Source organism: Miscanthus floridulus, chromosome 1, assembly GCF_019320115.1.
Source record: "Miscanthus floridulus cultivar M001 chromosome 1, ASM1932011v1, whole genome shotgun sequence".
Classification (NCBI taxonomy): Eukaryota; Viridiplantae; Streptophyta; class Magnoliopsida; order Poales; family Poaceae; genus Miscanthus; species Miscanthus floridulus.
The window spans coordinates 74,045,982-74,058,477 of record NC_089580.1 but is presented as its reverse complement, the minus strand read 5'-3'; the positions used below and the strand labels follow the sequence as shown (position 1 = coordinate 74,058,477).

Below are 12,496 nucleotides of genomic sequence, written 5' to 3'. Positions count from 1 at the left end.
GGCGGCAAATGTAGGTTTCTGATATTCCGTGCATGGAATAAGATCAAATTTCTGCTCCATAGTCCGAAGCCAATTATCAACCTCCAATGGTTCATCTGCCTTGGTGAACACTGGTGGTCTTGTGTCTGTAAAATCAACATATGTAGCCTCCTGCCTATTGTGATGGCGACCACGGTTTCCTTGCATCTGATTCTGATTACTTTGAGCTATCTCATGAAGTAAACGAGAATTTTCGATCGTCACATTGACAAGTGTGGCTATAGCATCAGCTAGATTTGTTGGAACTGGTGGTGGATCAAGGATGCCGTCTTCATCTTGTGAGGTACCAGGAATATACGAACCCCGTGTAAGACGCATCTGTTTCATAACAAACCAACTTTATTCATAAGCCTTTATTGAACTTATTAAACGAGCTGGCTACAACACGTTACATTGGTTCACTTATTTAAACACAAACCCGTGTCTAAACAAAACTACTAACTTTAATTAGAACTAACTATTATACAACTCTACTCGTCTTCTTGATAACTTCAAACTTTGGGCTCAGTATCCATTCCGGAAATATTTCCGCCCTCATTATCACTTTCATCGATCATTACTAATTCTTTAGGATCTTCTTCTTCTTCCTCTTTCGGTTCGCCATCATTGGCAAGGATGACACCGGGGTCCATTGCATCAGCTTGGGGTTCATAATTTGGATCTAGGAAATTGCTTAGCCTATGAACTTCCTCATGCAGATAAGTATTATGTTCTTCTAAATCTTCTACATAGAATTCTAGCTCATGAGTTCTAGCTCTAGCTACATTTTCTCTATACCAGGCTTCATTTCTTCCTTCCACCGTACGAACTAACATACGTTCATAGTTCCTGTGCGCGGTGGTAAGACGCCTCAATTGATCCTGTAGTTCTCCTATCCGGATAGCATCCACAGCCCTATCTCTAGTAGCTTGTGCTAACTCTACAGAAATCCTCTATATCTCTACCTGAGGATCAGGCCTACAACGGCTACTACTAGCACCATCATTCCTAGGGGCAAGTTGGTGACGAGGAACTCCTTTGGGTCCAGTGGACTTACAGGGCGTCATCTTGGTACGAGCCATACTGTAGGAAGCAAGATCAATCCTAGTAAAACAATCTAACAATAGTCTCGAGAGCAGCAAGAGTGGACTACACAACTCAAACTAGACTCACTACTCAACTCCAGACTCAGAGGTGAAGGAAGTAACGAGTGAATTAATTATGATGCATGAATCGTTCTTACGAACAAAACATCAAAACTCATAAAGTACATAAACAACAATTGTTTTATATAGGGCATAGTAAGATTACTACTCCACCACACAAAACCTTTTTAACCAAATAAGGAAGGGTGAGAAAGAGATAAGACAAGTCAGAAGCAATTTGGACCAAATTAACAAGTTAAGTTTAGTCATCCCAAATCGTTTTGAAGTTTTTGTAAACCAATACGACAACGACTTTGTAATGATCACGCTCTCATACCATTCTGTGGCAGAACCTCTTAAATTATAGGGCCCATATCCACCTATCACTGTCCAATGACCTCTGACGACTATGCATATGTTCCTAATAACTTAAGAAGACTGTCGGGTGTCCTCGGGGAACCCCGAATCATCCACAATTTCTGAGCAGGATCACATTACAGAGTCATTGCAGTATTACAACATTTATTCAAATATATACATCAGAGTAAAAATAACGAAAGTCTTACGATAACTTAGTTTACAAACCAGTGGTTTCAAACCTTACAAACTAAGTTTGATAAATATTACAAACCATATTAGTAGTGGAGTGGCATTATAATATAATACAAACACACAATATAAGTATCCTGCCCAAGGATCACACATTCACTTCTCATCGTTAGATCGAACAATAGTCATGTAGCACGATCCAAAATAGATCTGCTCATGAGGCTCACCTGCAACAAGGGTCAACGAACCCTGAGTACAAAAGTACTCAACAAGACTTAACCGAAATAAGAGCTGAGAAGACTCAAGAATGCAGGCTTAGGGATTCAAGGTATGGCTTTAGCAATAATCAAAGTTCTTTTGCGTAAAAGCTCTTTAACAAAATTCTTTGTCTCAACATGTAAAACTTTATAAGTACCACATATGAATCTACCATGATCCGTAATGAGATCATGAACTGCATATCAATCTCTTTCTCAAACCTTACTCAAGTTCTAGTTATTAAACTACGATGATGAACAGTGAGTTGAGTCTCCATAACCGAGGAGCAACGACGATTCAAACCGATTAAAACCCAGCTGGGGATTCCAGACCACACGACATATGCAGGTCCCCGACTTGCATATATCAACCTACCCTCGGATCTTCTAAAATAAGAACAGGTTCGCGCCACCCGAGAATACAGTACTCCACCAATCCGGCCCTTTGCCACGTGGGTATACGCTATTCCTGCCATCTCTCCACTCCCAGTGCGCGAGTAGCCATTCTCGTAATAGAATAGCCGAGTTAAGGCTTACCGAAGTATATGGTTAGTACTACAAAGTCTCATCTCATGCAATTCAACAACGGACGGACCTTAATCGACACAGGCGGAAAGAAGCTGCTCACAAGACCTCCATGCCTTGTGGCTCTCACACACCGAGTCCACCCGGTCTAGATTTATTACTCCACATACTCATATTTTAGGAGAACATAAGTAACCAAAGATCCATTTAAAACTTTCAGGTGATAGGTAATCACCCGACTAAGCATGACTAAGCATAACTAGACATTTATAAATAAAACAGGTAATCAAGGTAGATATGGAAAAACAAGGTTGGTAATGCACCAGTTAGGTTTCCACTTGACTCCTAATCACTTAATGCAGCATATAGAAGCAAAATCGATAAAATTTGTAAAACACAAGGTAGGGTTAAATGCATCCGGGGCTTGCCTTCGTTGACGGAAAAGTTAGGTTCCAGCGACGTTCCACAAGTATCAGATCCGACCTCAACAGACGGATTAACCTCCTCCACAACTTTATTAACTACCACGTGTTCACCTTCATTCACTACACGTAGTAACAATGCCATGTTTAACATGATGCGGAGTACGAAACATGATGCTTGATGAGGGATGCAAAAATAACAATTCGAATACAACTTTCCTTCGCGGTACAGTTGCAAGTCAAACGAACTAAATCTTTGTCGTAACACATACAGGATCATTATCAACTAATGACCCAAGGTCACCACTCAATCCAAAATTTCAAACAAAACCTAAATCATTAAAGGTTACTATTTGCTTTTATGAATTAATTACTTAATTCAAAATTATGAAATAAATCAACTTATTCTAATTGAGCTCAAAATTTTAGTAAAGATTCATCACATGATAAGTAAGTGGCAAAACAAATTTGATAATTTTTGGATAACTAATAGAGCCTAGAAAAATCATGGAAATCCATTTATTAATTAATTGAGCAATTTTCATCACATTCAAAAAGTACTGAAAAACAATATTTCATATTTTTGCTAAATAATATACATCATAGAGAGGTCATACAAAAATTTTCATAATTTTTGGAGCTCTAAATAAATCTACACAAAAATAACAAAAACAGACACTATTCATTCAATTCTGAAAAAAGAAAAATCATTTTGAACGCTGAGTCACTGATACTCGGGTCCCACTTGTCATCCCTAACCTCACGCGCTGACCACGGCGGTGATGACGCTGACCGGCAAAAACTCGCCGATGGTGAGTTCAACAGCGATGGCAAAGGCACCAAAACAATCACCATGACTAGGCGCATCGACTGACGTCCCTACTTGCACCAATTACGGCCCTATACTAGCTCAACGCCAACCATGGCGGACATGGTGGCTCGGCGACACGATGCCGGTGATAGGGGACCGGTAGCAATCAAATAAATAGCTCAGGAAGCATCAGTAGCATACCCCGGACTTGTTGAAGCAAAGAACGAGATCGGAAAAGCAACGGCGACACGGGTCGACTTTCACGGTGATCGTGGCGGAGCAAGGCTCGTCGGTGATGGTGTTCCGGCGACTACAGCAGGCAAAACGATAAATCAATGAGGTATTTAGCACCACGGCATCGAGACAAAGCCGTAGGTACACCGATCAAGGGCAACGGCTCACCGAAGGGCGCTAGCCACGACGGCGCAAGCACGACGGCGAGGTTACCGGCCATGGAGAAGAAAGCGATGCAACGCGAGTTCCCAGCGAAATCAAGAGACCATAGTAGGTTGGCTAGGTGCGCAAGGAGTTGGCGAAGCTATTGAGCGCTTTGTTGCGACGGTGGAGACACTGGTTCGACGGTGGGAGCTTGCTGGCGATGAGCAAGGGCGACGGGAAAAACAGAGCAGCGAAATGAAGGTCGACGACGGTGTCTGATCTTTATAGGGCGGCCAAGGAAGCAAGGAGAAGCCACGGAGGAGCCTTTCCTCATGCCAGCATGACGCCACAGACGGCCACGACACGCCAGGAACGCCGAAGAAGGTCGCCGGCCATGTAGCTTAGGCGGTGAACACTGTTCACAGTAATTACAGAATTGCCATTCGTTTTCAAATTCAAATTACTCCCAAATTTGTATAATAACTCAAAAATCTCCAAAAATAAAAGTTGTTCAAAATCCAAAGTTCTACAACTTTGCTTTTACAACCAACCCCTAATTTGGTCTATATTTTGAAATGAACTTTTGAATTCAAATAGGGGACATTTAACGAATCACGCCTTTTCGAATTACTTCAAATTTTTCATAACAACTTTGAAAACTCCAAAAAACAAACTTTGTATAACTTGACAAGCTCTACACTTTTGCTTTTGGGCTCAACCCCAAAATATGCTTAGATTTTGAAATGAGTTTTCAGGGTAGGATTTAAATACAGAAAATCAGGGTTTTCTTGAAAATTCAAATCCAAACCAAATTTTGAACTTGATTCGAACAATACAATTCAACACATACCACATAAATGTAAACTTGTTTTAGTGAATGCATATCAAAGTTTGCAATTTGACCAATGCCTTGCAATGCATATGATGACATGTTCTGTTTTTAATATTTAAACACCCGGGGTGTTACAGCTATATCTTTGGCAAATAAAATAAATGAATATGAAATATACAGTTAATGAGTGGATTACGAAGATCCATATAGTTCCTAAAGAATATAAATCGTAACATATGGAAATTAAATCTCATACCAAGTATTACGAAGTCTAAGGTATAATATATTCCTGAATATTAAAGTCTCAAGAAGAGCATGTCCTAGAAGGAAAAGTCATCGAGTGACTTTGTAAGTGAATATCACTATCACATTATGTATATCACATAATAATATCTCGTGTAGTAGAGAATATATCTCATAGAAGAGAAATCTTATTCACTGAGAATGAGAACATCCTTGAAGGATTTAATCCATGAAGGATTTACTAGTCAATTCTTAAAAAAACACCATTAATCCCTGAAGTGGATGTAGACCCGAGAGAAAGAAAATAAGAAATGCTAAATACCATGAAGGTGTCATACAAACACTCAGAAAGTGTATATCGTAAAGCTAGCAGCAAATTGTTGATATCCTCTAAAATACTATAGAAGGTATAAGAATAATGGTGACTTTGATAATTGAATTATTCCCTAAATGCCAAATACAAGACTGGATTTATTATTTAGTGGTACAATTAAAATCTTAAAGATTTGTAGAACATATAATTGAAAATCCACTAAGAAAGAATTATAAGTATTCAAACTCTAATATAAGTTTGATACCCTATCTACAAGATATTGAATGTAACTTATTTACCCCGTAATCCTCTGAAATGATTTATTACCCTGAAAGATAAATTTTATTTATTTTGCACAACTAATAAGTGGTTATCTATGCATGAAGCATATTGCTCTTGTTTACTCATATTATAATTCATTAAAGAATGATAAGCCAATATTTTGAAAGATATAGTATTATGGTACTGTATACCATTATTAAGCACATATTTATGAAAGTTGTGGTCTGAGCAATAAAGTTCAAAGGATGACTTTATGAGGGGGAGCAATTTGAGTGAATCTACCTTGAAGGTAATTGAAACCATTAGAATTACAAAGATCAAGTAGATCATATTTGTTTAAACATTGAAGTTTATGCATAGATCGTGAAGATAAATATCTATTCATTAATAATAGAATATCCTAAAGAATACATGACCAAGAAGATTAAATGTTGTACTCTTTTTTTCTATGTGAGTTTTTACTTGAAGGTTTCTCACACAAGGTTTTTAATGAGACTACAATGCAATTAACGAATACGATGTACTCTTTTTTTCTAAGAAACGTTTTTTTCTATTGGATTTTTGGATGAAGTTTTTAACAAGGCATATGCATATCATGGTAATTGCCCAAGGGAGAGTGTTGTAAAACATACGGACTCTATCCTAGAAGGAAAGGAGGAGGAACCGTTTATACGTGGGCTCTTACCAAACTCTTAGACCTTGACAGAATTATATATACGTGGGAGCTCTATGTTGTAATTACCAATATTTAGAGAAATAAAGAATAGTCTTCCTATCTTTTATGTGTATGTATTCTACTTTCATCTATTATGTTGATCATGAGAGACAGAGACAGAAAAGCGCATTCGGACGCGGCAACTCGAATCCGATAGAGCGGCTGTTCGGTTTCCTTGGCTTGACCCGCCGCCATGGCCAACCGGTCACCCGCTGACAGCCGGGTCACAATGTCACACACACGTCACCTCGTCATATGTTCGAGCCATCGAAACACACGCAGCACCGCCTCATCATTTTCAAAGAATGGATTGTCATGAAAAAGTAATGATCTATAGAAATACTAGAACTTTTCGCAAGATACTTTTGATCTTGAAGCAAAATTAAGTATTAAGATAGAAGATACTATATAATGCAACAAGTAATCTTAGAACCATCTAGTTCCTAAAAGTATACCATGAATTAATAACACGCATTTCCTCCATCAAAATCGAGTTCATCTTTGTTGTTTTCTTAAATGATTAAACTTGTCTAATTTTAACCAAGTTTTACAGGAAAATATTCTAAATTTCCAGTACTAAATAAAATATACTATCAAAGGGCCTGTTCGCTGGTTGGGGCTGGTGCTGGTTTGGACTGGCTGGTGCTGGTTTTTTATGAGAGGAAAATATTGTTGGCTGGCTGGTTTGGGCTGGCTGAAACCAACAAGCGAACAGGCCGAAAATATATCATATAGTGTATCTAATGCATTTAGTTTGATGTTGTGGATGTGTGCTATTTTTATAAATTTGGCAAAATTTAGTGAAATTTATTTCAAGACGGACCTAAAACGACTTAAGACAAATCTAAGATATAAGGCTGATTAAAAGAACATTGAACGTAAAAAACATTTGCAATACGAATCATCGATACAGGAATATTATGTCAAGGAAATACATAAGTATTAGCAAAACCATTGGTATGAAAGTGCTTCGGTTGTGAAGCAGATCGTCTTCCTCTGTTATAGGTTGATCACTTGAGTACAGAGTGCGCTAGTGTAATTTAGAAGTAACATTTTGTGCTAATAAAAAGGAAAGAGAGAAATAAAGAAAGAAAATCGGGCATGTAAACATGTTGGGCGTGTTTGTTTGCCTAGACGGCAGCCAGGAACAAGCTCTAGAGGTGCAACATCACTTGTTTGTTTATCTAGACTTTGTTGGAGCCTGTGCAGCATAGAACCCAAATCGCCCTTAGGCCAGGCCAGGAGGAAATGAAAGTAAAGCTCTTTTCTCCCGAGCGCGGCTCGCTCAGGCTTTGATGCAGGCGCAGGTGGTTGGTGAGTGTGGCTGAAGTGTTGGCCCTCGAGCGCAGCGTAGTCAAACAAATATATGTGTAGACCAGGCCCAACAGATACAAGTCCACCAAATAGAAAGGAGCTACACCAACCTAGGCTATCTGAGAATACCTACTCGTCCGTTCATGGTTCAGGTTGCTCAGTGCAGATAAACAATGTTTTCCGACTCAGGTGGCGTTACGTGGCTGTCACGTCGTGGGGCCGCGTCCCAAAAGCTCGGGGATGGGGGAAACGCGTCAATAACGATAAACCGCGTCATGACGCAGCAGCATGTCACAGCGGTTATGGGCAGGCTGAGATCTTTCCATACAGGGTAGTACAGTAGGTGGCTTCCTTGGGCAGCACATGTACAGTGGATTCCTTTAAAGCCGAAGCAAAGCATTAGCACCGCCGTATACAACGTCGGCGAGCCGAAAGACGCGCGCGCCGCCGTGGAGATGAGCCGTTGCGCCGCCGTCGACCTAACTCGCTGTAGTATATAAGTAATATATAATGTGTACGCGTACGGCTGCGACGTCGAATCGCACGCGCGCTACGGCGGAGTTTTGCCGCGGGTGCGTGTCGCATGTCGACGCTGCTTCGCTGGCGGTGGCCAAGGAGCCGTCGTAAATAGATAGCCACGTCCACGTGGTCGTGCGCGAGATGTTCACACCACGGTCAATGTCGTGTATCCAGGTCTCTCTCATCAGTTGCAAGCAGCAGATTGTCTTTGGGGAACATACAGGAGTCCTTCGGGTCCAGACCCGTGGAATTGCCTGCTACTAGCCATGCTAGTACAGCAGTACTACCTCGAGAGTAGAAAACCAACCTTTCCCTTGAAGTTGAACCAACGTCCTTGCGGTTATACCTTGTATCATGGGAAAACGGCTCGATGCCTTCATAAACGGAACGAAAACAACCGCCTCAAAATAGCTGTGGCGGGCTTCCTGGCAGCTTCCCCGACCGTTTGGGACTTAAGAGGGAAGGAAGCAAACCCGACCCCCTTATAAGACGTGACATCTTCCTCCTCCACAATACCAGCAGCTGTTTCAATCCAGAATATCAGCACATGTTCGCTTAGCTGATAAGCGATTGAAAGTACTGTTAACTGATTTGTTGTGAGAGAAAAATAGAAACAAACAGCGCGCAAGCCGTGAGCACAGGAAAAAAAACAACGGTCGCCGTCATCGTCACAGGCGTCGCATCGTCTCTCCTTGACCTGCACACTCTGCATTCACGTGGCTTGGATCGATTCACCGATTCATCGCTGCCTTCCTTTGTTTTTCAATCGGGTTTCTGGACAAATCGGAGTTGCCTGCTTGTGCTCACCTTCCTCTTTCGGTGGAGGCTCGTCTTCATTCCTTTGCACAAATGGAGTGCGCTGACTACCTGATCGAGGTGGGCAGAATCGCGACGGCGGCGGACCCGCTGCGGTGGACGAAGCAATGGAGGAAGGCCACCAACGTCATCCGGACGTGCCACAGGCTAGCCCGCCTCACTCTCTCCTGGGCCATCCTGCGACGGACCGGCTCCTACGTCGAAATCAAGATCCACGACGAGACCGACGGCGACTGCGACACCGGCGCCGCCGCCGCCAGCACGTCGCAGTACGGCGACGCCGACGCCGCGCCGGCGGAGTTCTCTGTCGCCGCGGACGACGAGGGCTTCAGGCGCCTGGTCAAGGACAAGCGCCACGACTCCTTCCGCCGCCTGGGCGGCGCCGCCGGGATCGCTTCCGCGCTGGCGTCGGACGGGGAGGCCGGCATCCGCGGCGACGACCGCGACGTGTGGCGCCGCCGGGAGGCCTTCGGCGGGAACACGTACCCGCGGAGGAAGCCCAAGGGGTTCTGGACCCACGTGTGGGACGCGCTCAACGACGTCTTCCTCCTCGTGCTGCTCGTCTGCGCCGCCGTCTCGCTGGGCTTCGGCATCAAGGAGCACGGCCTCAAGGACGGCTGGTACGACGGCGTCAGCATCTTCCTCGCCGTCTTCCTCGTCGCCGCCGTGTCAGCGGTCAGCAACCACGGCCAGGCCAGGCGCTTCGACAGGCTCGCCACCGAGTCCGACAACATCGCCGTCGCCGTCGTGCGCGGCGGCAGGAGGCAGGAGGTCTCCATCTTCGACGTCGTCGTGGGCGACGTCGTGGTGCTCAACATCGGCGACGTCGTGCCTGCGGACGGCGTCTTCTTGCAGGGCCACGCGCTGCAGGTGGACGAGTCCAGCACGACCGGCGAGCCGCACCCTGTTGACGTCGACGCCGAGAAGAGCCCCTTCCTCGCCTCCGGCGTCAAGGTCATCGATGGATACGGACACATGCTCGTCACCGCCGTCGGCACGGACACTACCTGGGGCGAGATGATGGGCAGCATCACCAGGGAGAAGACCGAGCCGACGCCGCTCCAGGAGCGCCTCGAGGGCCTTACCTCCAGCATCGGCAAGGTCGGGATCGCCGTCGCGGTGCTCGTCTTCGCCGTGCTCACCGCGCGGCACTTCACGGGAAGCACCAGGGACGAGCAGGGCAAGCCGACGTTCGACAGGCAGCACGTCACCTTCAACAGCGTCTTCACCGCGCTCGTTGGCATCTTCCAGCAGGCCATCACCATCATCGTGGTGGCGATTCCCGAGGGCCTCCCGCTCGCGGTCACGCTGACGCTCGCCTTCTCCATGAAGCGGATGGTCAAGGAGCACGCGCTGGTGCGCACGCTCTCGGCGTGCGAGACCATGGGCTCGGTAACCGCCATTTGCACCGACAAGACGGGCACTCTCACGCTGAATCAGATGAAGGTGACGGAGTTCTGGGTCGGCACCGACCACCGACCCAAGGAGGTCACCGGCACCGTCGTCAGCTTGCTGCGCCAGGGAGCTGGGCTCAACACCACCGGAAGCGTGTACAAGCCGAACAACGCCTCGCCGCCGGAGATATCGGGCAGCCCGACGGAGAAGGCTCTGCTGTCCTGGGCCGTGGAGGAGCTCAGCATGGACGCCGACGCGCTGAAGAGGAGCTGCAAGGTGTTGCACGTCGAGGCGTTCAACTCCGACAAGAAGCGCAGCGGCGTGATGATCATGGACAACGCGACTGGCGCTGTGACCGCGCACTGGAAAGGCGCCGCGGAGATGGTTTTGGCGAGCTGCTCAGCGTATGTCGGTTCAGACGGCGCGGCACGCGAACTCGAGGCGGGGAAGAGGAGGAAGCTCGAAGAGATCATCAGTGAGATGGCGGCCGCCAGCCTCCGGTGTATCGCCTTCGCCTACAAGCATGTCGACGGTGAGCACTCCAAGATCGACGACGAAGGGCTGACACTGCTCGGCTTCGTCGGCCTGAAGGACCCCTGCCGGCCAGAGGTCAGGACTGCCATTGAGGCCTGCACCAAGGCGGGCGTCGCGGTGAAGATGGTCACGGGCGACAACATCCTCACGGCCCGTGCCATCGCCATGGAGTGCGGAATCATCTCGAACAGCGACCGTGACGCCATTGTGATCGAGGGGCAAGAGTTCCGCGCCATGTCGCCGCAGGAGCAGCTGGACATCGTGGACCGCATCCGCGTCATGGCGCGGTCTCTGCCCATGGACAAGCTGGCGCTGGTGCAGCGCCTGAAGCAAAGGGGCCACGTGGTCGCGGTCACCGGCGACGGGACCAACGACGCGCCGGCGCTCAAGGAGGCCGACGTGGGCCTGTCCATGGGCATCCAGGGCACCGAAGTCGCCAAGGAGAGCTCCGACATCGTCATCATGAACGACAACTTCGACACGGTGGTGACGGCCACCCGGTGGGGCCGCTGCGTCTTCAACAACATCCAGAAGTTCATCCAGTTCCAGCTCACCGTCAACGTCGCCGCGCTCATCATCAACTTCGTGTCGGCGTTGACCTCTGGCAAGATGCCGCTGTCGACCGTGCAGCTGCTGTGGGTGAACCTGATCATGGACACCATGGGCGCGCTGGCGCTGGCGACAGACACGCCCACCAAGGCGCTCATGCGCCGCCCGCCCATCGGACGCACGGCGCCGCTCATCAGCAACGCCATGTGGCGCAACCTCGCCGCGCAGGCGGCGTTCCAGGTCGCCGTCCTCCTGGCGCTGCAGTACCGCGGCCGGGAGATCTTCGGCGTCAGCGAGAAGGCCAACGGCACCATGATCTTCAACGCCTTCGTGCTCTGCCAGGTGTTCAACGAGTTCAACGCGCGGGAGATCGAGCGGAGGAACGTCTTCGCTGGCGTGCTCCGCAACAAGATGTTCCTGGGCATCATCGCCGTGACGATCGCCATGCAGGTGCTCATGGTGGAGCTGCTCACGAGGTTTGCCGGCACCCAGAGGCTTGGCTTGCCCCAGTGGGGTGTCTGTGTCGCCATTGCCGCGATGTCGTGGCCCATTGGATGGGCCGTCAAGTTCATCCCCGTGCCTGAGCGGCCGCTACGTCAGATCTTAGCAACCAGGAGGAAATTATTCTAAGCATTATACTAGGATGAGGACACAATAATGTTTTTTTAATTGAACTAATTTATTATTTTTATTGTAAAAAATACAGTTTACTGAGTTAATGGATTTGTTATAGACAGAATTATGTATTTGGCACTGAAACAAATCAGTATTTCGTATTTGACACTTAAAAATTTGAACTTTGTTATCTGCCACCGAGTTAAAATTTTCTTTGCTATATGGCACTACCGTCTATTTCATACATTCATCTGTTAGTTGACA

At 46.6% G+C, this 12,496-nt stretch overlaps 1 protein-coding gene across 1 annotated transcript; it reads left to right on the top strand.

Annotated features, from left to right (window-relative positions):
* Positions 1 to 8,382: 8,382 nt before the first annotated feature.
* LOC136487163 (calcium-transporting ATPase 7, plasma membrane-type-like) lies at positions 8,383 to 12,395 on the top strand. Its single transcript, XM_066484296.1, has one exon. It carries the CDS (start codon positions 9,173 to 9,175, stop codon positions 12,245 to 12,247), a length of 3,075 nt encoding a protein of 1,024 aa, XP_066340393.1. The 5' UTR covers positions 8,383 to 9,172; the 3' UTR covers positions 12,248 to 12,395.
* Positions 12,396 to 12,496: the final 101 nt, after the last annotated feature.